The sequence below is a fragment of the Sebastes fasciatus genome, chromosome 6 (genome assembly GCF_043250625.1).
Source record: "Sebastes fasciatus isolate fSebFas1 chromosome 6, fSebFas1.pri, whole genome shotgun sequence".
In the NCBI taxonomy this organism is placed as follows: Eukaryota; Metazoa; Chordata; class Actinopteri; order Perciformes; family Sebastidae; genus Sebastes; species Sebastes fasciatus.
The window spans coordinates 17,181,867-17,209,160 of NC_133800.1; the positions used below are offsets into that span (position 1 = coordinate 17,181,867).

A 27,294-nucleotide genomic window follows, 5' to 3' on the forward strand; every position below is an offset into this window, starting at 1 on the left:
TTTGCCAAAAATAAATCAATGACATTTATTAATAACAAACAGTCCGTGGTAGAATACAATACACAGGAAAGAGTTACTGTATATACATTCAAATGAAATGTCACAGCTGAGATTTTCAGCAGATGTGAAGCATCACTTTGGGGACCACTTTTAGTGATTATTTTCCAACCTGAGTCTTAAGAACTACTGCATTGTATCGGAGATGTGCCACCAAAAATGTGTATCATACAGTATCTCCTATCATTCATAACATTGTCTTAGCACACAAAGCATTACAGCATAGATACACAGAAACTTACTGAAACTGACCATGAAAAGATAGACGTCTATAATACTACTTATTAGAAAAAACTTCTTCATTTTCCATTTTTTCATTACAATACTGCTAAAGAATTTCATATTTTTAGTCAAAACAGAAATAAAACAAAATTAATTGATTTCGCCATTTTTTTGTTTCAGAAATTAGATTTTTTTTTAGTTTTATCTGAAAATGGATCAAATAATTGATCAGTTGTCCGAGCTACATTCAAAAGTTTAACACAAATTCTCTATTTAATACAGTTAATCGAACATGACAACCAGCACCACAACGGGAAGTCTCCCACTTCATTAAATTTGTACGACTCTGGCCTCCATAAACTGAATAGAGGCAGATTTAACACGGACACACTATTATGTGCAAATACTGCCCAGTGACATGTGCATTAGGGACGAAAGTTCCTGGACCAAGCAGCTGAAATGACCGACTGCTTACCTCACAAATGTGAAACTCTCTGCCTGTCAATCAAGAGTGGAACGGATCACGACGTCCCTGCAAGGACGCCGTTCAACAGCAATGTTTACAACAGACAGAGCGCTGTAGTGGTTGTGTGATCGCTGAGGAATAAGTCACTTCGTGAATATGTGCGTTATTGCAAAGAATTGCCCCAACTATAACCCTAAAACAATGTCCTCTTTATCTGTACAGTACAATCAACTAGAACATTGTTTTTTGTTCTTATTAATAATATAACCCGATAAAGCTCCTCAGCTTAACTGGTGCTGGCGCTGTCCATAGTAGCGAGCAGATGTGAGAGCTTGGCCCTCTGGGACGGAGTGATGTTCTGGCTCATGTGGATGATACACTCCATGGCTACATCAGGGTTGGCCTCCACCAGGCTGGAACACAAGAGGAACATTATAACACAAATTACTGTAAGCGCTAAAAATGCAGTGGTAGTGAAATTGGTCTAAACTTGTCTGCAGTATATTTTGTCATTTCTGCATATGAAGAAAATTTGACTTCCAGTTGCCCGACTCAATCAATATTAGATTACCCTGCCAAGCCATGAGTTTTCAATTATAGGATAGACTCAAGAGCTAATATATGGGAATCTCTTTGCTTTGTAAATGATTTAAGATAAGGATATCTGGTCAGTGTAGCTGTAGGGTTACATTTTTCAGGCCATGCTAGCTAAACATGACCAAACTGAGTTATTGTGACTCTATTGGATAGTAATTCATCCATTAATGTAGCTCTGTAATGTAGAAGCTAAAATCAAGATTTCTTCAGATGTGACACGTGGCTTTTTGGCATTGATAAGATTATGGTAATGAAAATAAGCCCATATTAAAAGGTGTCTGCGTACCTGCGGATGTGTTTCAAAGTGTTTTCTCTCTTCAGGTACTTGATGTTTTCTCGGATGCCTGATCGAGTGCCATCCTCCTTGGTCAAATGCTTCTCAAGCCACTCGACTACTGCTTTGTTATTATCCCAGAGGTACACCTTAGGAAACAGACGGAAGCACCTTTAAATCTCTGATCAGTTTTAACAACAAAGTGCTCAAAAACAAAAGCAACCACGTGATTTGTGGGTATGATTTGGACCCGAGGAAGAGTAGCTAATGGGGATCCAGACAAAAACTGATACTGGATCGTCGAATTGGCTTTTTAATACTATAACGGTCACGGCCAAAGTTAGGTTTTTATTTTCGTTTAAAAAAATTTTTTCCTTTTGCTCCTAGAAAAAGGTTAGTCCAAAGTATTTTTTTGTCAGTGTTAGACTTTATTAATGTATTTTATTTTCATGCATCATCATCTCTTTTGAAAAAAACTGGATGTACAGTAGTCTATCATGCTGCCTTGCGGTTTTTAACTGGTGCAAGCTTCCGTACACATCATTGTAACTTTTGGTTCAATGGACTTCAGTGTGTTTACGAAGAAAAACCCAAATGTTAATTTTTATTACAAAAACTTTACTGGGTAAATTCCCGCAGTACATATCCAGTTTACTGACATAATTCTCCAGTAGCTGCTAGATCATCAGAGAAAAATCTCCTCAGACAGAGGTGGGTACATTTTCCTTTTCCTTTCTAACTCTGCAAGCTTGGGAGGAGCTGCAAGGAACACTGAACTTGAAATCTTTACCCTCTCTTGACATGTTTAAAAGTTCTATAAAATCTATTTTTACAGAACAATTTAGTTGCTTTTAACAAGTGCCATTATTTTGCCTAGATTATTTTAGCTTCTGATTCCTGTATATTTTGTGTCTGTTGTGTTTTTCATTGTGCTGCTATCTGTCCCTGTTTGTACTCATATACAGGATGAAACTTTGTACTTGTTGCCCATCTTGACCAGGACTCCCTGGCGGAAGAGAGATTGTATCTGAATGGGACCTTTCTGGTTAAATAAAGGATAAATTAAAAACAACTATTAACCCATGCCTATAAAATGTGATAATTAATATGTTTTTTTGGCAACATTTCACCCATCAGCCCTACTTCGTCTGTCATACCTTGACTGTTCCTTCCGTTTCAACAAACCAGCGCCGCAGCATGGACTGCATGTGTCCGTCACTGAGGTCCTTGTTGGCCTCCAGAATCTCACACTTCACCACCTGCTCCAACAAGAGCCGACGCAGACGCCAGTAGAAGAAGGTTCGCACGTTCTTCCAATCCAAAATATCCTGTAACATAAGTTTAAAAAGCATGAATTGTCCCTAAATAAAAGTTTACTTTCTGCATCTAATGTAACACACATATTGCCAGTAGAAAACATCAGAGCGTTCATGAAGTGCACACTCACAGTGATGACACCCTTCTCCTGCATCCTCCCTGGGGTGTCATGGAGATCTACAAACTGCACTGCCACCTGGTGGTAGATGGGCAACAGGAACTCCTCCCTGGCTTTGAGTTTTGACTCCAGCTCTCTGCTCTGTTTGTCAGACAGCTCTGGGGAAGCTGATGAAAACAGAAGTGAGTGACTGAGTGACTTACCAGTAAGATTATGAACATCCCAACATTATGTCAATTAAAAGGAAAATAAATGCAATGCTGGTTCAGTGAGTTGAGAAATAGAAATAGCCTTTACCAAGCTGCTCAACCAGACTAGCATAGACTGAATCTAGTCTCTTCATGGTCTTCAGCAGATCCTTCCTCCTATATTTGATCGCCACTGTACCTTCAGCCTCCAGAACACCTCCTCTGGACACAGAAAGCACAACAGCAACAGAGAGGAACTGGTTAATCTCACACACACACCTGTTGCTTAGGTTGGGAACTCCATCGAGTAACCATTAAAAAACATGTACCTGCTCTCCCTGTCTGCATAGAGCTCCATACACAGTGGGTTGATGGTGGGGTCTATCACCACCCATGACCCTCCTCTCAGCTCAGCGTGTGGTGGGATGTACACCAGCACCGGCTGATGGAAACTACGCAGGGCGTCCACAATGTAGGCGCCAAACTTCAGTATCTGGTCATACATATCTGGGAGTGAAATTGGCAAAAATATATTTTTTTATTTAACAACAAAAACTCTTGCATGTAAGGCAGTCTCTCTGCAAAGTTTAGTATTCATCCGTTACCTTTCATTCCTCCAGAGAAGCCCCTCCAGTTGGCAAACACCATGAGAGGCAGACCTTCACGGTTGAAGTCACAAATCGCCTGAGCTGTTTTAAAGGCTGAATCTGGAAACCACACCTGGCCAGCCTGCTGCAGAACCTGACATGAACACGCAAAAACATGGGCAGAGGTGAAATACTGTGATCATGTAATATGTTTAAATCATAAACATGTGGTGACATTTACTCACTTTAGATTCTGAATCCAGGTTTGCTGGATCTGCTGGGACAGTGAACTCAACTGTGCGTGTTTCTACGGCAATGACACCAAGGGGAATTCCTCCTAACCTGTTTTCATTCAACAGAGTTATTAAGCAATTTAAGGGTAAGGTTTAAATAACACATATATAATATATTATAAGTGTAAACAGATTTACCGTGCCCTGCCCACTACCACCGTCTGAGCCCAAGACTCCATGATCTCCATGAAAGAGCCGTGGTCGAAGAATCCACTCTGCCAGGCACCTTTCACTGCTAATGACACAAATGCAGACAAAAAGGAAATTAACCAGGCTGTTTACTGAAATAGAACGTTTTCAGAGTTTAAATCTTGTCTTGACACTCACTGGGGTTAGGTCTCCCAGCCAGCATCCAGCGGGGGTCGTACGGTGCTTTTGTAGGAGTGTATTCTATCTCTCTGTCTACTGGATCTGTGGTTGCGATGACGGGCACAGGGGAGTGTTTGTTCTGGAGGAGATGAACTGTAGTTAGTGATCTGAAGGGTTGGTCAGTACAATTATAGACCTAAATGACACTCTGCATGTACTTTCACACATTCAGCGAAACCTTTGGCATGTAGGAGAGCCACTTGAGGATGGTGAAGACTCCCTCAAAGTCATCTGGCACGGTGGTGTGTGTGACTCCATTATTGTGCATGATCTGGATCCCTCCCAGCTGGTTGTTGGAAGCATAGACCTCTCTGCCCAAAACCTGCACAGAAATCAATGACCACGGTCAGGGACTTTTTTTTTTTTTAACTGACCACAAAAAAAGTTTACATCAGCCGGCAATATTTTGTTTAATACTGAAGTGTTAAAGGGACAATATGCAGCTACAGTATAGTTTGTCCAGTCCATGTAAAGACTCATACAATAGTAATCCTTCTCAATCATCACTTATTATCCACTAGAAGTGCGTGGCGATGGCGGTTATCTGCAGACCCTGCCATCTGCCTGTATTTTCTCTTTTATTTTCATTTTGCTATGTTCGGGACGTTTCTGGGAATTTCTTCTCCCCCAGGGCTCTGTTCACTGACACTGTAATCGATGCCGTCCGAGTCGGAAGCTCCGCTAAATTCTCCTGTCTGGACACAAATACTATGCCCATTAGCTAGCTAGACTGAAGATCGCTGAACTCGCTGGCTAGTGTTGTTGAGTCGGGGAGGAGGAGCCAACTTTGAATGTTGTGTTTACAAACTACAACAGACAAATCCTACTCATTCTGCCTTTAAGGAGATCAACAAAGTAATCTCTCTTTTGATTGGCTTCGTCTAAAGCATATTTTGCCTAGCTATTCTTCCAATTTGATCTTTTTTTTTCTTTTAGTTTGCCTTTATTATTGCACATACAGTAATTGCTCCAACCATCCCACTGCTGATGGTAGCAAAATATCCTTAACATCATGGGCAAGCCAATATCTGGGAAACAAGCATTTATACACAAACACAAACCATGACAGACCAGGTCTAATATAACAAAGGTGCTTATTTTAATGACTCATTTTTAATATTTTCTATTCATCAATAACAGTGGCACTTGTTAAACCAACTAACCTTGTTAAGAGCGCCTGCTCCAGTCAAGATGATGTGAGAGTTTTCCACCTGAATCACTCTCTGACCCAAACGGACCAGATAGGCTCCGATTCCAATAGCGCGACACGTCACCTGCAAGAGCATAAAAAGTGACTCAGGAAAACGTCCCAGAGGATCACATCATACTCAGAGAAATCAGATCCACATTCTCACCATACTGATGGTAATAATCTCATCGTAGGCCTGAGAGGATTCTCCAGCGATGGTGCCAGAACCTCGCAGGTTCTCAACCCCGAGACCGTCGTCTTTCCCGATGACGTCAGTGATGATGTACCTGTAACAGATGGCCACAGTGATGAAGACAAAGAAAATCTCTATAACCCCCGCAGACACAAGTGAAGATGTTAAAATATTTAAATGAGCTGAATTTGCTACTTATTGTACCTGGACTCTCCACCTTCCTCTACATGGTGACAGTGAACAGCGTTGGTGGAGCTGATCTGCGTGTAGTCCTGCGGTGTCAGGTAGAGGTACTTGAAACCCTGTAGAGAAATAGAAATAACTTATAATAATAAATGTCAAACCGTAATTAGTAATTGCTACAGTATCCCTGTGGTCATGTCCTCTACTACGGTATAATAAAAATATTAGGAGAAACACATTTCAGGGATCACCTTGTAGGGGTCATTGGGGTCGATCCAGGCCACCTGGAACATGTGTTTGATCTCCTCAGCGAGGCCGATGCGTGCTCCGCTGTTGGCTGCCACGTAAATGCGGGGGATGCCCTCGGCCCGAGCCAACTCAGATGCCCTGAGGAACAGCTCATCCTCTTGAGGACCAAATGAGCCGATCATGTGAGTGATGTCATTGCAGATGACGATGACATCTCTGCCCTCTGGGTACTCTGGAGTCTTCATCTTCATCTTGAAGGCGACCATTCCCACCTGGTGAAGAATGGTTATAATGATTATCAGCATCATCACACTGAAGAAGCTTGAACCGACATGAATGCTCTAAAAAGCGTCCTACATCGTTGTCTCCAGGCAGGCGGTTCATCTGCACGAGTCGACCTTGAGGGTCCAGAACCAGCTCGGTGCACATCAGCACGTCTTTAGGGCATTTGTCCCCTGGACGCCACAGCTTAAACAGAGCCTAAGGGGGGATTTTCAGTATGAGTCAGACACCGTAGGAACAACAAACAAAGAAATAATTCAGTGAGTTAGCAGTACCTGTCTGAACATCTCAGGGAAGTCATAGACGTATGTCGTCCCCAGAGTTTGAGCCTGGAAGCGTTTGGCCTGCAGCAGGTCTTTGGTCACATAAGGCGTGTTGATCAGCATGCCATGCAGAGGACCCGGCTTATCTCCATAGGAGTGGAACATGATCTGAAAAGGGAAACTCATGTGACTATGAAAATGCAACCATAAAACAACCACACAGAACAAACACACCACATGTTTTGGTTCACACCTCAGCCCACTGTCCTCACCTGTCCAGAACTGGGGTTAGTGAGCTCCTTGTACAGGCTGATGTCTAAGTAATAGCCAGACTCATTAGTGAGAAACAGGCGGACAGGAATGGCATTCCCAGTTGGTGTCAGACGGATGTTGATCTTCAGCTCAGCCTGCAGGACCCGCAGCTTCCAGAGACGGCTGCCGTAGCGCATCACCATGGAGCGGACAGACTCCTCTATCTGAGGGTCCCAAGATGAGGATGAGGATGTTAAAAAGACCACTGAGAGATAAAACTGGTATATATGAATTGAGATGTCTAAGTAAACATAAAAAGACACCTCTAAAACAAAAGCAAAATGGTATGAATTCTGAAAACTGTATGCAACCATGAATCATAATACTTGTAATACAGCACTATGGTATTATGGTAACATATACTCTACGTGCTGGACACTGACTTTAGAGGGGTCCATAATGACAGTGGGGACGAAGTTGAGGAAGATGTGGTTGCAGTCTGTGCGGACACTGGTGTTACTGAAGGCCACCTCCAACTCATCCATGGCCTCCAACAGAAGACGCTCTCCCTCATTTTGAAGGTATTCAAATGACGCTTCCTGGTTGTGTATAAAAAGAGATTGGGAAAACAGTCAATCTAAAAAACATAACACAAATCAATAAACTGTACTTTCCAGCTGCTCTGCTTACCTTTGTAATGAGATCTGAGTGGCGGATGATAGCTCGTATGAAGAAGCGGTAGTCTGTGACTTCAGCCCCGTCCTGAACACGAGCAGCACCGAGGTACAGCTGCATCTTGTGGTTGGCGCAGGGAACGGCTGTCAGGTGAAAGTTCCTCATACGGTTGAGCTCCAGCTGAAACGCTAAAGCCGGTTCCAGATTACGGTAAATACGATCCTCCTGGAACTGAGGAAAGGCACAGATTGGAGGGGTCATCATCTCCTCAGACAGCAGCATATCTATAATAATCTGATTATCAATTCTACAAATACAGGTTCTATGAAGAAAAACTTACCCCATCTCTAGCTCTGAAAGTGAAGAACTTTGGGAATTCTCTCTGTTGAAATGACATGTCAAAATAATAATAATCAGCAAATGTATTTTCAGAGTAAATGTGTAAGCAGAGAATATGGTTCACAAGAGAGAACAGCTATGCTAAGAGCAGAGCATCTACATTATTATGTAAGATATTATTATTATATTATACACATTTAATATGAGACCGGTCTCAAGACCAAGACCGATCTGGTACAACACTGGTACTAACTAAGTTGTGATCTAACGTACATAAAAAAATAACAAGTTGAACTTGTTGATTAAAGTTGGTCAAAAAGCATCAAGAACTATTTATGGCCACATTCAGTACATCAAACAAACAATATATATGAGTATATATGTATGATACAATGGACCCAATGAAAATACTGTAGAGTACTTGCTAAGACTTTTGTTGAATTACCTTCTGTGCAATCAAAAATGTGATTCTCCTGATTCCATATTCAAAGAGGACAGCTCTCTGTAAAAAAAAAAAAATACACAATTTTTAAATCATTAATAACAAACTGAAACGACATCTCACATTCATAAGAATGGGTCGTGTGTTAAGAAGCCAGCTGACCTTTGAGTGGGCAAAGGCAGTGAACGCTGTAACCAAGGTGTCGTCATCTTCTGTGTCTGCTGTTTTTATGGACACGTTAATGATGTGGATCGGGTTCTCCCTTGTGTTCTGTAGGGGACGGAGGAGAAATCAGTGGCCGTAGAGACACAGATGAAAACAGCCTTTTCTATTGATACACACCCACAGTGCTCACCCTGAAGCTCTCCTCATCAAAGGGACTGGAGCAGGACTCTGAGAACGAAGGACTCTCCAAGAGAGGTTCTGCAAAGCTGGAGAGAACTTCATCAAAATTCCTGCAAAAGAAAACAGACACACATCAACATGCAATAACTTATTTTTGCTTTGATCTACAGATCCATTCATAAATTGGAGAGAAAGGAAAATTATAATCAAGTTAAAAGGGACCTTTTGAAGTCGTCGAAACACTGGAACGCCACCATGGCGCCCATGCGCTGGCAGGGTGGAGAAAAGGCTCCCTCCATGAAGAGCTCACTGCTCTGCCGCCTCATTTTAAAGAAGCTTGATCCACTCACTGGCACGGGAACCCTGAAAAGGAGACGCACACAGACGGTGACAGCAAGACACTGAATGATCACATAGAGGAAGAGATTTAGCAAAAAGCACTGAACAGCCAAGAGTACAAATATGTGCACAGAGAGCAATTAAAGCTAATCTGGAGGTATGATCATCCTCATATCCAATTATAATTTCACACAGTTGATGGGTACATTTCATGTATTGAATTGAAAGGGTTTATGAATTGCTGTTATCTGATTGAGAGTTGCAAATCAAGAGTCAGAGTCTGATGCTGGAGTATACAGGTTCCCCATTCAGTAGCAGTCAACCAAATCTCAGGCTTGAAGTTTTTTAAGAGGAACATGGAATAAATAAAAGATGAACCTCTAAAAAAGCTCAGAATTGCTAAGCAAGAAAAAAAGATATGGAGAAGCTCAGCTAAAAAGTGAATTAAGAAGGACTTAGGAAGGAGAGAAGCAACACAGCGCATTCTGCATGCACTGCTGAGAGAAATAAACACATAATCGTCTGGTTGGGCTGGTTGGGAGGAGCTTTACTCTACCTGTTCAGAGTAGGGCTGCTCCCTCTGAAATCAGATGATTGACAGGTGAATGTTAGCAGTGGATGATCAAACATTGCCTCTACGTCAAGGCATCATGATTAGATTCAAGCACTCAACAAGACGCTGTGCACAGTCACATTAATATTCAGTGGGTGAAAGCATTCTGCATTCAATGCTAGCCATAAGCAGTTACCGCAGCAAGTTTATAGGCTCTCCACATGCACCTATGGGTACAGGATAACTACTTTATCAATTTAAATTTATTGATCTATTAGGTCAATGTCATAGAGAAGACTGGTGATGTCTGAAGGACACTTGAAGAATGTTTTGTAAAGCCTGGATTCATTTATAGACAGCCACAAAGTGAGGTATTATTCTATGAAAAGTCTGTTTATTTGGTTTGATGAAATCCTGCTTGATCAGTGGAAGCCCACACACACTGTGACAGCATCATAGCCTCTGATGCTGTGTTGATGCAATATCTGTCCAGGTTTGGAAGTGGTTGTGATTCCCCAGTAATTCAGGCAACAAGAGCCTTTTCTATGGAAGCCCTAAAAAGACATGATTCACGTTTTTTTTAAATAGGGGAACTACGCCCATTTTCAAAATTCATACATGTTATTCCTATGGTCTAAGACAGTCCAAAAAATATTAGTAAACATGAACAACTCTCTCCCAAATCCAAAAACTAGAGTGGTAAATCTCAAACTTGTGATGTCAAAGGGTTTTAATACTGAACTGCTCCATAGAATAAAATAAAATGGGAGAGATGTTACAGATGACACTGAGAGCACCCAGGCGAGCGTTCTGAGTATATGGGAACATTTTCTGTTTCACAACTGAGAACAATACAGTAGAATAAAGCTCAATTGGGTATAAAAAAGAAAACAAACATTATATGGGTCCACAAAATCAGTCTCCCATTCATTGTCTATGGAGCAGCTCCAGACTTTATACCCTACGACATCACAAGTTTGATCTGGTTTCTGGCTTTGAGAGAGGAGCTCATGTTCACAATCTTGATATAACGACATTAAAAAAAATGTTCGATTCATGTCCGCTTAGGGCTTCCATACTTATCAGCATAGTTTAGTAAAGGAAACTTTTTACCTGTTCGGATGTGACGATGGCAGCATAAACTGAAAATCTACAGCGCACGTTCCATCCGGCAGCTGGTGATGCTGGATGCTGTTCAGCTCATAGGCGATGTAACCTCTACGCACATACACCTGAAAGTCAAGACAGAACAAGTGATTATCAGTAATTAAGAAATCAAAATGGATAAGAAAGGTGTGGATCCACTGACCGTACCTCCAATGCAGCCATGCAGACAACTTGATTGACGTGATAGAAGAAATTTGGCAAAACATCAAAAATGGAAGTTTCAGAAAGGATGAGTTTCTGTGCCAACGAGAAAAAAAAATATTCATTTGATATTCAAGCTGCTAAAAAAATTATGATTGCAATGTATTTCTCCACACAATGCTAACCTTCAGGTTTTCTGGACAAAACTGGTGGCCATACATGTCAATGGCTGACAGGAAGATGGACTCCACCTGGTTGTGCCTCAGTTCGTATGATGGTAAATGGGATGCAATCAAGACCTATGACACATTTACAAATATAATATCATTTCTATACAGATGGAATAACCTGAATGTAAAAAGGGTGCATCATTTCTTGAAATAAGAGACACTTTATACAAGTCTGATAAAAGAAAAGATATCACTTGAATCCAACTTGAATTTAATAATATATTTAAAGAGGGCATATTATGCTTATTTTCAGGTGCATACTTGTATTTTGGGTTTCTACTAGAACATGTTAACATGCTTAAATGATCAAAAACGCTTTATTTTTCTCATACACGCTGTGCTGCAGCACCTCTTTTCACCCTCTGTCTGAAACGCCCCCTCGCCTTCCGAAAAGCCCAGTCTGCTCTGATTGGTCAGCTGGCCCACTGTTGTGATTGGTCAACCAAATCAAACTCTTCGGACTCCACTCCAGTTCTGCTCTAACCAGTTTTGTTTGAGGGCATGCCAAACTCTCCGCCAGGCAAGTATTATGCAAACGCGTTACTTTGTGACATCATGATGTTAAAAAGGGCATTTTTAGGCGACAAAAAAGGTTCTAATTAATTTTCATGAATTGAAAACACACTGGGAAAGGGTGAAAGTTGTAAAACAAAAACACGGACAACGGCGTGGTAGCGACCTGTCAATCACAAGGTAGCCACGCCCTAAAGCATACCCTGCTTTATGGTCTATTTGACTCTAAATGGGACCATAATTTACTAAATGAACATCATGCTGTGTTGAAGAAGACTTGAAACTAGCGATTGAGACCATAAACTCATGTTTAAAATGTTTACTGAGGTAATAAACCAAGTGAGAAGTAGGCTCATTTTCTCAGAGACTTCTATACAATCAGACTTCTTTTTGCAACCAGAGGAGTCGCCCCCTGCTGGCTGTTAGAGAGAATGCAAGTTTAAAGCACTTCAGCATTTGCTTCACTTTTCAGACCCTCTTCAGGGTCTCTTTCAGGTCCTCTTTAAAACAGACAGAATAGTGTTTAACTGACACATAACAGGTGGTCTGTTACCTGTCTGGCTCTCAGGGCCACCTTCGAGTTCTCCATCTTGCTAAGCTGCGTGAGCTCGTTCAGGATGGCCATCAGCTCATCTGCTAGCGTGGGATCCCTTCCACACAGTTGGTCCTACACAGTGTACAAAGTGTCTTTCACTAAAACTTCAGTGTTGGAGGATTGTTTCATTTATGTGTGCCAGTATTGAGGCCTTACTATGAGCATTGTGACCAGGATGTTCTTCTTGGAGACCTGAGCATGAGAGAAGATGTACTCCAGCACAGGACTCATGTCTGGTTTGTGCTGCTCTCTCAGGTTGATGACACACTTGTCATAGTGAGCTGGTTGTGAGCACAAGAGTCAAATCATGTCAGCTATGACAAACAAAACAAAGTTATTAAAGAAAATGCCCCATCTAGAATCTAGTGTGTTAATATTAATGTCACCTTGCTGAAACTGCATCTCTACTTGCAGGTATCGCTTCAGCAGATCGAGAACCACAGACTTCATGTAACCACGAGTCCCACTGCGGTACCTGTACCAGACATATTCAAACAATCAATGCAATATTGCCCTTTATGTTATGTATTACTGCTGTACAATCTGCATCAGACAAAAAAAGTTTAAAACGAACCTCTGCACCAGCTGAACGATACTCTGAGTGTTCATGAAGAACACCTCTCGGTCAGCCTTCCTCTGTAGGGTCGCCGCATGGCTGTCTAGAATATTTGCAATCTGGAATAAACAAAGAGAAACATCATGTCACAACAGTGATTATTTAAAGAACTTGCACACATGCAACCAGCAGTATGTCACGGTGAATCACTCACCCGTTGGCTAGGGAACTGGCAGAGGACAGAGGTGATGTTGCTCGCGTACTGGGCCATGACTTTACGGATGTCTTTCTCAACACTGGAAGGAACACGACTCGCCAGGCTCGTCATGATCTCCTGGAGTTCCAACAGCGGCAGCGAGGGGTCCCTCAAGGTCCTCATCAGGGTAGCCACCCACTGCTTCAGCTGCAGACATGAACATGCACATATGATTAATACAACTGATGATATCATTTAAGAATCAGCAGTGGCAGAAAGCCTGCTGTATACCTTGCTGCTGAAGAAGGGCTCTTCCAGGCAGTAGCCGTCCATGACTTTAACCAAGTTTTCCAGCACACAGTGAAACACCTGGTGAAGCTTTTCCCCAACAATGGGCAGTGGTTGCTGGGGTGGCAGTATGGCCGTGTTGAGCTCCACCTATGACAGGAGGTCAAAGCAGGAAAAAACAGATTCAAAATTAAAACATGAGGCACAGAATAGAATCATTTGTTTAGAGTTTAAACAGCCAACAATAAACACTTTCAATTTACCATTCTAATGAGTAAATATAAACAAACTCAGACCAAAATGTGCCAAAATGGCTAATTTGATACTTTTTAGCCAATATCTGAACAACCTAATACCTGAATAATATTATAAATTAATAGGCATAATTAAGAGAACAATTGATGCACTGTAAGTTGTGATTCTCATTCATTCATTTACCCGATGTATACAGCTGGGGTCGTCCAGTTCTACACGTGCCACCACGCAGCCAGGCTGCAGAACCGCTCCATGTCTCTTGACAAAGTGGACACAACCAGTATGCTGCACGGTCAACGTCATCACCATCTTCATCACCTGAAACCATACAGCGCAAACAGCCAGTCAATAAAAATACAAAAAAAACACAGCATGCCTCAAGAATTTTACAAAAAAATCTGTCATATTCACCTCAATCTCTGCGTAGATCTCTCCTGCACAGATGTGGCCTCCATCATCAACAATGTACTGCAGCAGTTTACCAGCAGAGGGCGACCTTAGCACCGTGGGATCCTTCTCCTTCTCAAATACGCAAGTCTTGTTGCCAACAGTAATGCGGTAGCTGAGGGGAAGTATATCAGAAAAATACAATTAAAATATGAGTAAAACAAACAAACAGATATAGATATTCAAGCACTCTTGCCTGTCCACTTCCTCCTTCATGTAGGTGGTGTGGCTGCTGCCGTCGTAGCACAGCAGGAGGCCACCGTCACTCAGCCTGTGGACATCTATCTCAATGTTGGAGCCGTTCATCATGAGCACATAGGTTGTTGGGGATTGGCGGGCAACCTGCAGGTAGCAGAAGTGATCATTTATTAATTTAAAAAGGCGAAAGTCAAACAAGGAATGTGTGAAGGGATTAAAGCAGATACCTTGAGGCAGAACTTGACTCCTTCATATATTAAGTCCAAATTGACAGAGTTGAGGAGACTGGCTGCAGGCAGTACTTGGCCTCTATAGATGCAGCAGTTTTTATGAGTCAATTATATAGACATACAGTATAGTGAGACATTAATAAGAGGGGACTGTGTTGACTGACCTTTCCAGTGAATGCAGGTAGTCAGACATGCTCTTTTGGAAGCCCGCGTCAGCAACATGCAAAGCCCCACAAACAACACCCAGCATGGTCTCTGGTCTCTCCGCCTGCAGGAAGAGCATGTGGCTTCATGAATAAACAAACTACACACAAATTCAGTGACCAAGTACTTAGCTGTGTAATGATTTATGGCACAAGTTCTTCAGTCTCCTACCTGCACTTTCTCTGAAATGAGATGATCCAGCCAGCCGGTGTCGATGTCGTTATTTCTGAAGCATTCTGTCTCTAGTAGCTTAATGAGGTATTCAACCGTGGTCCTGAAGTCACCTCTGATAGACAGCTCCTTCATCGCCACCACCATGTTCCTGAAGCACATAAATATGACACCTGATAAACATGTATTTTTTTATGCTCAAACTTCATTATATTATAATATTTTGCCATAAAGAAATTGCCTTAGGTGCAAAAGTATATTGTACAATTGTCTTCTAAGATTTTATTATATTATTGGCAGGTCATTGCATTGTCCACATTGTTTTATTACATCATGGGCAGTTACAACATCAGGGAGCTACTGGTCGTTGCCTCAGAGGCGACACCTGAAAGCTTTAATTGCTAAAGATCACGCAATCATTGGAACAAAAAAAAAGGAAGGCTTACGAAATGGCTTCTTCGCGGTTCTCGCCCCAGGAGAAACAGTGTCCAAACTGGGAGTCTGCAAATTCATGCAGGCCTCCAGTTGCCCCCACGCTGAAATAACCCCAGACGTTTTTACTGCTGCGGAAGTTCAGCTCCTGGACGGTGCCAGAGCTGGGCTTGAACCCCTGTGAGAGACGATGAGTCAGTGATGCAAATCAAAAGAACATAACAAAATATGTTTGTTGGTGAAATTGAGCTCTACCTCATCAGGGTTCTCACTGGTGATCCGTGCAGCTATGACGTGACCTCTTGGACTTGGCGTGTACTCTGGATTCTCAAAGTTAATGACGTTGTCATCCCACGGAGTTTCTCCATAAAGCAAGCGGATGTCCTTAATTCTATGAAGGGGGATGCCCATCGCAATCTATGAGAGATGAGCACACAGAGTTAAAATGGAAGGTTTGGATCTCTGGCTATCGTCTCATTTTGTTACTGTGGTATGATTCTTCTTCTTTTACCTGAAGCTGGGCAGCTGGCAGGTTTACATCTCCGATCATCTCTGTACAGGGATGTTCCACCTGCAGGCGAGGATTCAGCTCCAGGAAGTTGAAACTTCCGTCTTCAGAGAAAAGATACTCCACAGTACCTGCACTCACATAGCCCACCATCTTGGCCAGTCTCACAGCATACTGGGCCAGAAAGAGGAGACCAAATGTCAAGTCTCAACCAGAGAAGTTAATTAGGGTGGGACAATAAATGCATACGTGCAGTGACGTAAACTGACCCGTTCCATTTGCTCGAATGTCGAGGCAGAAGCGATGGTGGCAGGAGCCTCCTCTATGATCTTCTGGTGCCTCCTCTGGATGGAGCAGTCTCGTCCAAACAGAGAGATGGCATTTCCATACTCATCAGCCAGTATCTGAACCTCCAGGTGTCTGGCATGCTGAGCCAGCTGCATGATGAAGATAGGCGAGCCGGGTACCTCTGTCTGAACCTGCACTCCAAAAGAAACAAAAAAATAAATTATCTGCAAGAACTATATTAAATTCAACTGTATAAAAGGGGTATAAATTAAATCAAACCTGTCTGAAGAGACTTGGAAAATCCTCAGAACTTTCTACTTTACGGATCCCTTTTCCACCTCCTCCCTCAGACGCCTTGATAACAACCGGATAACCAATCTTCTCAGCCCCCTGCAAAGAAACACCACGTAACATATGACTCAGCAACTTGCTTGAAGGGAATCATTTTGGGGGAAAAAAGAAGCAAATGTGAAGATATCATTATGATGACTTTGCTATATATGCTTACTGCCAGCCCATCGTCTATATCCAGAACACAGCCCCCTGCGTAGATCTCCGGAGGAACACTGATCACATTACCCAGAAACTGGTCATCTTCTTCCCAGTTTACTCTCAGACCTAGAACACCACGGCACACAAAGATGAGAACATAAAAACACAGTTTGTGTTACTTTACATTGTGTGAACTGAGACAATGCTAGAGGTCAAGCATCACCTGATCCGCTCCATGGCAGCGTGGGAATGTCAGCACTCTGAGCCACAATGGAAGAAGCCACCTTATCCCCGAGAGCCCACATGGCCTTACTGGACGGCCCTGAAAGATATACAGCCAAGTAACAATGAGATCTCACACAGGTGCGATTAAACAAAATAAAAACAACATTCTTTGGTTTAAAACCGGATTTTTACCTAAGAAGGATATTTCTGCTTTGTCCAATAGCTCAGGCAGTTTGGGATTTTCTGAGGCATGACCCCAACCAGCCCACACAGCCTGTTAATAGTGATACACACAGACACGTGTCATTTAACACAGTTTTTATTAAAGAGATAGTTTGGGTGTTTTGAAGTGGGGTTGTTTGATGTACTTATCCATAGTCAGTGTATTACCTACAGGAGATGACAGTCGGCGCGCCCCCAGTTTGGAGAAGCAGACAGGGGCAAAGCAATACAGTGGTGTGGACGGGGACGGCAGAAAAATACATTTTAGCCACATAAAAGAAAGGCTCACCTAAAGAAATGTATATCTGTTTAAGCGTACGCTATATTAGAATATTTTCTGACGGGGAACTGAACTGAAACGGATCTAAACTGCTTTTGTCATCTGAGCCTGCTGGCTTCAGACGAGCATAGATATGTTTAATTTTCAGTTCAGTACCCTGTCGGAAAGGAGAAGGAAAGGGCTGTCTGATGGCAAGATAAAGGGATGAAAATATTCGAAATATAGCGAACACTTAAACGGATATCAATTATTTAGGGGAGCCTTTCTTTTAGGTGACTAAAATAATATTTCTGCCGTCCCCGCCCACAGCAGTACATTGCTTTGCTCTGGTGCCGGTACTCCTGTCGGTTTCTCCAAACTCATTTACGACCGTTATCTACTGTAGGTTATACACTGACTATAGATAGGTAAGTACCTCATACAACCCCACTTCAAAACACACGAACTGTCCCTTTAACAGGTTGGCAAGGTCAAAGAGAAAAGAGGTTACAGGCCAGAAAGACCACTGTTTTTTATCTAAACGGTGTAGAGTACCTGCACTGGGATTCTTTTAGCGATGTCCACTATCAGCTCTACGTTGGCGTAGTTATTGTTGTTGGGCCCACCGGGTACAGGAACATAATGATCGGCCATTTTAATGTATTCTATAAGGGAAGAGCGCAACATATGACAATTGATAGTTAATTAAACAGTACAGGATTTAGTCAAACAGCTGATCTAGTGTTTTTCTCTCAGCCTCACCCAGATAACTGCTCAGTGATAACTGCTGAGTAATAAAAACTGATAAGTATCATGTTCACAATGACCTGCATTAGCTTTCAAGTCCTCAGGGGTTACCATGACGACAAAACGGATGGTCCTTTCATTACGAAACATCTCGTAGGCCCAACGACGGATGGAGCGCATACATTTGACTGCGGCGATACCGTTGTTGGCGATCAGCACCTGCAACAGAAACAGAAAACCACTTGTGAAGCCATTAAGAAAGACAGAAATGCTGCAAATACACATTCAAGAATATAGGAAGGGCTCTCATTCTTACTTTTTCAATGACACGGGTGCCACCAAATCGAGTGACAAACTCGGCCGGAGAGGCCACGGTGAAGTCCCTCTGTAGATCCATCTTTCTGTGTTTACGTCCCTTTTTCACCAAGTGAAGACCAGACATGCTAGGCCTGCAGAGGAAAGCTCATGGTTAGTCATCTTGTCCAGTAATACAGCAAAACACAATTACCTGGGTGTATATTCTGATATGTATATCAGCAGAACAATATATCAAATAATCCAGGAAGCTGCAGATCATCCTTCATAATGTCAGACCCGAGCCGGTAAAAAAGCAACAGGCTGTGAACAAACGATACAACAACAACAACAACAACAACAACAACAACAACAACAACAGCACTGAAAATCAAAAACTCAAGTCAAAGTTCAGTCTCTGTCCTCAACAGGCAAATACAGACTGTGGACCAGCCTATTTATTTCTGACCTTACCTTCTAAATAGCACTGTACAACTGCTCTTCATAGAAAACAACTCATGGGAAAAAAGCAATCTGTCGCTGTCACTCTTGGTGCCCCTTTTTATCTGATGCTCACCGATAATCAGAGACAATAAAAGGTTAAATCAGCACGATGCATTCATATAGACTTTACCTTAGCCCAATCAAGGCTGTTTCCATCAGTTACAGTAGAAGTCTTGATTGATAAAACATGTATTGAAAAGATCACAAATCAACCAGCCAGGCTAGTTTTAGTGACACCTGACAGTTTATGTCAGTATGTTGCTTCCATTTTGCATCTGTATACTAAACTGGAAAAACAAAGTTTGGAAACTTGTGTTTGGTGGATTATTTCTCTGTTGTTACAATGCTAATGGGCATTGTATTTTACATCGTTGGAAAGCCTGTTTATTTACCTTTGCGATGATGTCCAACTTGTAAGGATCATGCATTTGTGGGATGAGCAGCACAGCTGATTATGTGGGTAGCGCCCAAGAAACATTTGCCAAAATGCTCCATCAATGGTAAACAGTGTATTCTCCTGTTGGTGTTGACTCTTGTTTTGAGTTGTTTGGTGGATTGGATGATTGATCTCTCTATCAGTAACAAGGAACAAATAAGACATACTGGCTATTTTACACTTTCTTCATTTAATACACCGTCAGGAGCCTCAGTAGCGGTGGAAGATCCATACGCAGCCACAACAGCCTGGCACCTCGTCCTCACGCTGGTCACCAACCTGGTCACACATTGCTGTGGGATGGCGTTCCATTCCTCAACCAGGATTCGTTGCAGGTCAGCCAGCGTGGTTGTGTTGGTCACTCTAACACGTACAAGCTGATCCCACAAGTGTTGAATTGGGTTGAGGTGTGGACTCTTGGCAGGCCGTTCCATTCTCTCTACTCCCACATTGTGGAGGTAGTCTGTGATAACGCTGGCTCTGTGGGGGTGAGCGTTGTCATCTTGGAGGATGAAGTTAGGTCCCAGATTTTGGAGATATGGGATCGCCACTTGCTGCAGAATTTCATCCCGATATCTCCCTGCATTGAGATGGCCTTCAATGATGACAAGCCTTGTTTTGCCAGTGAGGGAGATGCCTCCCCACACCATGACACTGCCCCCACCAAAAGCTGTTACTCCATCGGTTCAACAATCAGCATAGCGTTCTCCACGTCGTCTCCGTACTTTGACCCTGCCATCCAACTTTCGCAGACAGAACCTGGACTCATCACTGAACATGACATTTCCCCACATGTTCAGGTTCCATTGTCTGTGTTGTCGACACCAGCGCAAACGGGCCTGACGGTGAAGGGCAGGCATTGCAGGCTTCCTGGTAGCCTCATGAGAATACAGTGTTTACCATTGGCAGAGCATTTTGGCAAATTTTTCTTGGGCGCTACCCACATAATCAGCTGTGCTGCTCATCCCACAAATGCATGATCCTTACAAGTTGGACATCATCGCGAAGGTAAATAAACAGGCTTTCCAACCATGTAAAATACAATGACCATTAGCATTGTAACAACAGAGAAATAATCCACCAAACAAGTTTCCAAACTTTGTTTTTCCAGTATATCTTACTCCATTTCTGATTAACAATGTGAAGTCCAAACTCATTATCAGCTTTAATTTGAGATTATGGGGTTAAGTGGAATTGATATACAGCCTTCTCCTTTACAGGGATTTCAACAGATAACGATATTCATTAGGGCTGTGTATTGGCAAGAATACGATACGTATCCTGATACAGGGGTTACGATTCAATATATTACGATATATTGTGATACTGTAAGTAAAGCGATATATTGAGATTTTTTTAAATCCAATTTTAGGAAAACTGTTAAATATAAAGAACACACCACCATGTGTATAAAATCTGAGTAATGAGTTTATGCATTTATCACAGTCCTTGTAACATCCGACATCATAGCACTACTTTGAGAGGGCACATCTCTTTGCAAATGAAAAAAAGATGCTAAAGCAGATTGGTTTTAAAATCACAAGCTACATTTTTTTTGTTCCAAGAGTGGATCCCCTCATCTGGTTTACTGTTTGACTTCAGATTCTTGCAAGGTTAAAAAGGGTGGTTAAGTTATTAAAGTAGTAAAACTGAACTTTACTTACATGGTAATTTCATTATTTGAAATCCCTTATAATTAAAACAACACTAGTATTACAACACAGAATAAGAGACATTTTGGAACACAGCTTGCATTAAGACAATAGCAAAGCAACGATGATTTTACGTACCATAATTATCAGCTGGCTCATACGTAGCGTGTTCATTCCAAAGTCTCGCTGCAATAACACCACAAGCCACTTCATAGAAATGCTGTCCAATGTTAGGATATCACTGAGAGGAACACCTGTGTTGCGTCAGTGAGCGATATCGTGAAGTTGGAGTGCAATTCTGTCTGATTCGAAATGAACTTTAAACTTAACTCCTGTATTGTTCAGGAAATACAGATTGCACTTTGATAACCTTTTGCAGCTTGTATCATGAATTGTTTATCCATTTACTGATGTTTTTCCAGGACACGAGGCAAGAGTTCAATTAAACACAGAACAATCAGTGACTTTCTACTTGATACAAACAGGACTTAGGGACTGCTTCACTGCTTTTTCTACTTTTACTGCTTCATAAAAGCAAGTTGCAGTTCCCTCCTCTAGAGGGTACTACACATTGTCCAGTGTTTTTTTTATTTCCTCAAACTAATGTGTGCCAAGACGAGCTCTGTTCAGTTACATAACAACAGTATGGCCACAACAGAGATCCTCCCTGTTCGCAAACATGTATGCAGAAGTTGCTATGGTTTCTATTCTACTTTAGTACAAAGTAATTGTGCATTTTCTCATTATTTCTGCAGCTGTAACACAAAGCATGTGATAACTGTGCACGTAATAAACACTGCAGCAACAGTATCAGATTACAAAGAACGGAATCCAACTTTTAATAGCACTTACCTTCAGAGATATGAGACCCTGACATTATACGGCCTACTTATTGTCCTTCAGTAGTGAAACTACATTTGAAAATCAAAAACCAAACCAAACCAGACCAAACCAGACCAAAACAACAACAAACCACTAAAAAAGTGCTTCCTCTCATGTGCTCTCTTCCTACTCTCCTCCCACATTTACCGCAAAATAATCTACAGATCCCCTGTGACAGATCACAGTCCGCTTCTTCTAAATATACAAAGAGGCACCAGGACAAAAGTGTTCATTCTACTTCATTTATAAAAGAAAGCAACTAGTATTCAAGCCAAATCTGTAGCCAAAGTTTTTAGACATGAAAAGGCTGTACATGTTTCAAAAGTGAATCTTCTTCTGCTGCCAAATGATTCCTCTGAGGAAAATCTCGTACCTTTTTCCCCTTCATGATGCTTCCCGTTGGCACACATAGCTTTATGCAAATCAATCCAACTAAGCATGTCAAGCTGAGCATGAAGCTGTGTGCAACACACAACCCCTCTGACCGAAGATCATATGATAGGATTCATATCATATATCATCGCTGAGTATAAAAATAACTTTCCAATATGCCGACTGTAAAAAAAGTTAAAAATAAAAATTTGTGGAAGATTAAAAGTGTCTTTTTGTTTGCTGTTTTGTGCCCTAGAGTCACGCCACAGTTTTCAAAGTCATTTGGTTCAGGCGCTCGTTCCAATAATAGAGCCGGGAGTGTTTGGCATGCAACAATAACGCAGGTCAACTCCGTGCAGTCAGGTGATAAGACACAGCTTGTGGAGAAAGCAGGGAAAGTAGGAGCACAACATGGCTATATGTTTGACCCACAACTTTTTGAGAAAATGCATCCTCTACCAGACCTAAAAAACAACAACCCAGTGTTTATTAGATCCTCAGACTCATATTTAACGTGAGTGAGATGCTTCCGTGTTTATGTCACATGCCAGAGTTACAACTTCCAGACAAGGCTTTTCACAGGTCTGTGTGTAGTCACATGATGGCGTGATGGAAACATGCCTGACCCTGGACACTTTCAATTCAGTTATATAGAACTTACTTCATGCCTGCGGAGCTGGACTTTGGCACTGCAGAGGACCCCAGCTGAGGACAGGATCTGGTGGCGGAGATCGGTGGCTGAGACACACCGCTTGGAGGTTTGCTGACCAGAGAATCCTCATCTGAAGAGTTATCCTCTGACGCTCCGATAATGAACTTGAGGCGTTCCCTCGCCTCGGGCCCTGAGCTGAGCATCGGCGCCCTGGCTCTGGGAGGTTTCTGGGTGTTCGGTCGCAATGATGGCTTTTCTGAATTCACCTCAGAGGACGGCTGCAGAGGCTCAGTGTCCACTGTTTTAACTTCAACACCGGCAGAGGCACAGCTGGCCTGAGGACTGTTATCCTCATTGTGTGCTGAGATAGCAGGAACTGCTGACAGGGCCTGTTCGCCTGGATGAGGGGATTGTGTAGCGGCCTTGTCCTCCACGGCTGCAGGTGGACCACAGCCAGAAGGAGATTCCTCTCCTTTCACGGGCATCTCTACCACCTTCGTATTAATCCTCCTCAGTAGCAAAAATATCCATAGGATTAATCCCAAAACTGCAAACAGGAGCATTTACAGACATCCTCCTGACACTGCAACCAGAGCAAAGTGTACATTATTAGTGAAATGAGAGATGACAGTAACATCTACACATCAGAAGTGAGTCAACTTAAAATGATCATCATGGGATATCTCTTTCATCCCCCACATAATAATAGGTTTTGTGGCATTAAAAGTGAGTAGGGCTTTCCTCAACCAAAGAAATTCTTAGTCAACTAACACTCTTACGATTTGGTCGACAAACAGACTAGTTGATTTAATCGACAGATCTGTGAAATTGAGTTTTAAAGCACCACTTTAAATCTTGTGTTTAGCAGAGATGTGCTCATACCTTTCTTAGAAATAAGTCAGTCAGCATGAAAAAGCATAACAAATGACTAAACGACTATAGTAATCTTAGTCGACTAAGACCAAAACTACCGATTCGTCGACTAATCGACCAACAGGTGGCAGTGCTAAAAGTGAGTATTGATTGATTGATTATTATATTATATAACAATGACACCATTACATACTTTGGCCACTATAGAGCTGTCAATATTTAATTTATCAGAATTCTTAATTCTCAAATTCGATATTGGCCTCAGTCAACATTTTGCTATATGTAGTTGCTTGTATTGCTGTCTGTGCACTATTCTAGTCTGGAGACATTTCTCTTGAGGTGATCAGAGGTCAGAAGACCTCACAGGACAGGTGCATGCTGGGTAATGTGAGATCATATCTGTGGGTTGGCCTCAACTTCAAAAGACCGACAGAAAACAGGTAGAAAGAGTTACTTTCATACTCAGTTTTAAGTCCTTTAAGTCCTCTAAATAAATGAATGAATCAACTATACGAGCAGGGCCTAGCAGGTTACATGTCCCCGCCAGTGTCCCGTAAACAGCCTATCTTTGACAGCTGTCGTGAGAGCCAAGTGTGGCTGCTTCTTGTGGGGTAAAGGTCAGCACTGAGGGAATGAATGGGGAGCACAAACACCCACACAAACAGCATTAATGAGCATCTGAAGGCACACAAATAAAGAATGAAAAGTTAAAGATGTATTCATATGAAATCTGTATGAAAGATTTCTCATGTCAGCTTGAGTCTGCATTTCAAATAAAAAATGAAATAAATATTAATATGAAATGCATGTGAAAGAGGCATTCAATACAGAGACGAGGAGGCGTTTGTCCTCTGGAGCCACTTTGACTTTGACAGAAACAAAGGAAAAGGCTGAGCCATCACTTTTCACATGAGACACCATATTCTTCACAAAAATAGCATTCATAATTTTTCATTTCATGTGTCACATTTTTTATAGGCACTTTAATTTAGAAGCTATTAGTCCTTCCAGTACATTTAAATCAAAAGTAAATCATTCCACTAAGTAATAAGAAAGGATAAAGGTGCAGCTTAAGGTGATAACTTAAGCTCCATGCTGACCTCAACAGACTGTCAGATGTACACAAAATGTCACACAGCTTATCACCTGCAACCTGAGCTAAACACACACAACAGTGTACCACAGTGCTCTTTTCTCACAAGAGAAGTGAGAACTTAGGTGACAGACAAATAGACTTTAATAAGTGAAAACAAAACAGGATGTTCAAGGAAGTCAAAAAACTGTGGCTCAATATTTAACATTTCTTTTACCCAACAAGCCAACAAGTGCATTTGTGTCAAAACATCAGGTTTTAAGGATAAAAGTTAACTTTAAAAATCAGTTTTAAAAACCATAGTTAAAACATGTAATTTAATGCCACTCACCTCTACAGATCAGGGACAGCTCTGCTCAGTCGTTGTTGTTGTTGCTGCTGCAGGCTGCTAACGAGCTAGCAGACTAAACACTTGTTATTATTATTCAAAACAACTTCAGAGCTGTTTTGAATACAAGAACATTCTTCACTGTGTAGGACTCAATCTGCACACAAAGTGCCGCACCGCTGTTAATGGTTTCACGTTTAAGTGCTCTTCATGACAGCAGTCGTACACCAGCAGAGCTGTCAGCCTCCCACCTTCCTCCTCCTCTTCCTCCTCTTCCTCCTCTCTGACTGTAAACATGTTCAGGCTCTCTGGCTCCTCCCAGGAAGCAGGAAACACTCCAGAGATCGTCTATGTACAAGATGCTTCACTTAAAAACATAGCTTAAAGGTCCAATATTATAAAAAAAAAGGTGAGATTTTCATGTTTTTATTTTTATTATAAAGCAGGCTTAAGTCCTATATAAATACTGTGAAAGTATCGAAACACTCAATCCACAGGGACATACACACGTACGCCCGTATTCAGAAACTCTGCATTTGAAACAAGCTGTCAGGATTTCTGTCCATTCGTGATGTCACAAATATACAATATTTAGACATCATTTTAAACGTAAACATTCTAAATGTGTCCCAGTTTATTTCCTGTTGCAGTGCAAGGCCTATAGAAAGGAGGCTGTGTCACGCGTCATATCTTTGGGGGTACAATACGTGCGCAGTAAAATCTGGTCTGCACTCACTGAAATTGAGCCAATCGCAACGCACGACCGCAGCTTCAGTTACACTGCGCATGTGTTATATCCCATACCCCAAACCCATGTCTGCCCGTGACCCAGCCTCCTTTCCATAGGCCTTGTTGCAGTGTATGTGAAAGACATCAGCTGACAGGAAGTACACATGGACCCAAAATGTTGCCTAGCAAAGCAATTCTGTTGCAATTCCGTCAAAATGCGCTAAAACGGAGCGTTTCAGACAGAGTGTAAATACAGGCATATTCAGGCTGACAGTATGAGGAAAATAAAGTGTTTTTTGAACATTACAGCATGTAAACATGTTCTAGTAGAAACACAAAATACAAGTATGAACCTGAAAATGAGCACGATATGGGACCTTTAGGGTAACAAATGAACAAATAAAGAAAGAAAGAATTACACTTCTCACCCCTGCAGCTCTCTTTCTCACACTTTTTCATCTGCCCGGCCGCACTTATTTGTGTAAATTGTAGTGAAACTGACTAAACACTTTTAAGCCAACAATATCAGGGACCAATTGTTTATTTATATTATAATAAATACAGTTATTTATGAAAATAAATCTTAATTGTTAAATCTAATTTTTTGTCTTAAAACCATTATATTATCTGATGTGTGTTGCGGTTTATGGTTTATTCAAATCTGAATTTTGCCTAGGGCACGGGTCTGCAACCTGCGGCTCTGGAGCCTCATTAGGCTCTTCAGCTCCTCTCCAGTGGCTCCCTGTGGATTTATAAAAAAGGAAATGAATAACTGTTTTTTGTTTACATCATTATTTTTATTTATCATTGTTGTAGGTTTATGGTACGACAGAGTATTAGGGCCACATTGAGGAGAAAAACATAAATCTGAGATTTTGAGAATAAAGTCATAATATTGTGAGAATAAAGTCATAAGTTTATAAAGTAGTAATTTTACGTGTTATTTTCTTCTTTTCTCGTAAAGTTATGACTTTATTCTCGTAATATTATGACTATTTTTCTCGTAAAGTTACGACTTTATTCTCGTAATATTACAACTTTTTTTTCTCGTAAAGTTACGACTTTATTCTGGAAATCTCAGATGTTGTTTCTCTCAATGTGGCCCTAATACTCCATCGTACATCTGCACTTTGGCCCTCACTGCATTAGACTTATATACTATATATTTAGACTATAAACTGTGTTACGTTCATCACAATGATCAAATGTTTTGCGGCTCCAGAACGATTTTTTTTTTGGCCTAAAATGTCTCTTTTGATAGTAAAGGTTGCTGACCCCTGACCTAGGGCACCAAAAAAATGGCTAGAGGTCGGCCCTGTACAG

At 41.7% G+C, this 27,294-nt stretch overlaps 1 protein-coding gene across 4 annotated transcripts; it reads right to left on the reverse strand.

Moving 5' to 3' along the window:
- Positions 1–10: 10 nt before the first annotated feature.
- acacb (acetyl-CoA carboxylase beta) lies at positions 11–25,542 on the reverse strand. Of its 4 annotated transcripts, XM_074638051.1 has the most exons (54): positions 25,246–25,542; positions 22,958–23,531; positions 18,473–18,605; positions 18,237–18,375; positions 17,965–18,074; positions 17,121–17,202; positions 16,927–17,025; positions 16,720–16,829; positions 16,491–16,601; positions 16,193–16,402; positions 15,927–16,097; positions 15,671–15,832; positions 15,430–15,593; positions 14,984–15,134; positions 14,773–14,876; positions 14,606–14,687; positions 14,377–14,522; positions 14,145–14,295; positions 13,917–14,051; positions 13,482–13,628; positions 13,209–13,397; positions 13,013–13,113; positions 12,825–12,913; positions 12,595–12,719; positions 12,397–12,510; positions 11,286–11,399; positions 11,107–11,196; positions 10,906–11,024; positions 9,796–9,819; positions 9,123–9,263; positions 8,911–9,010; positions 8,718–8,825; positions 8,559–8,615; positions 8,115–8,156; positions 7,790–8,005; positions 7,543–7,698; positions 7,120–7,323; positions 6,860–7,015; positions 6,660–6,782; positions 6,305–6,574; positions 6,075–6,172; positions 5,844–5,964; positions 5,652–5,762; positions 4,667–4,810; positions 4,447–4,567; positions 4,258–4,354; positions 4,072–4,168; positions 3,845–3,980; positions 3,569–3,746; positions 3,349–3,461; positions 3,064–3,218; positions 2,774–2,944; positions 1,629–1,765; positions 11–1,158 (listed from the first exon to the last, which is right to left on the reverse strand). In XM_074638051.1, exons 2-54 carry the CDS (start codon positions 23,509–23,511, stop codon positions 1,032–1,034), a joined length of 7,305 nt encoding a protein of 2,434 aa, XP_074494152.1. In that variant the 5' UTR covers positions 23,512–23,531; positions 25,246–25,542; the 3' UTR covers positions 11–1,031. The 4 variants fall into 4 exon arrangements, with proteins under 4 accessions (XP_074494152.1, XP_074494153.1, XP_074494155.1 ...); XM_074638052.1 differs by lacking the exon at positions 9,796–9,819; XM_074638054.1 differs by lacking the exons at positions 22,958–23,531; positions 25,246–25,542 and adding an exon at positions 22,298–22,587.
- Between the last annotated feature and the right edge of the window lie 1,752 nt (positions 25,543–27,294).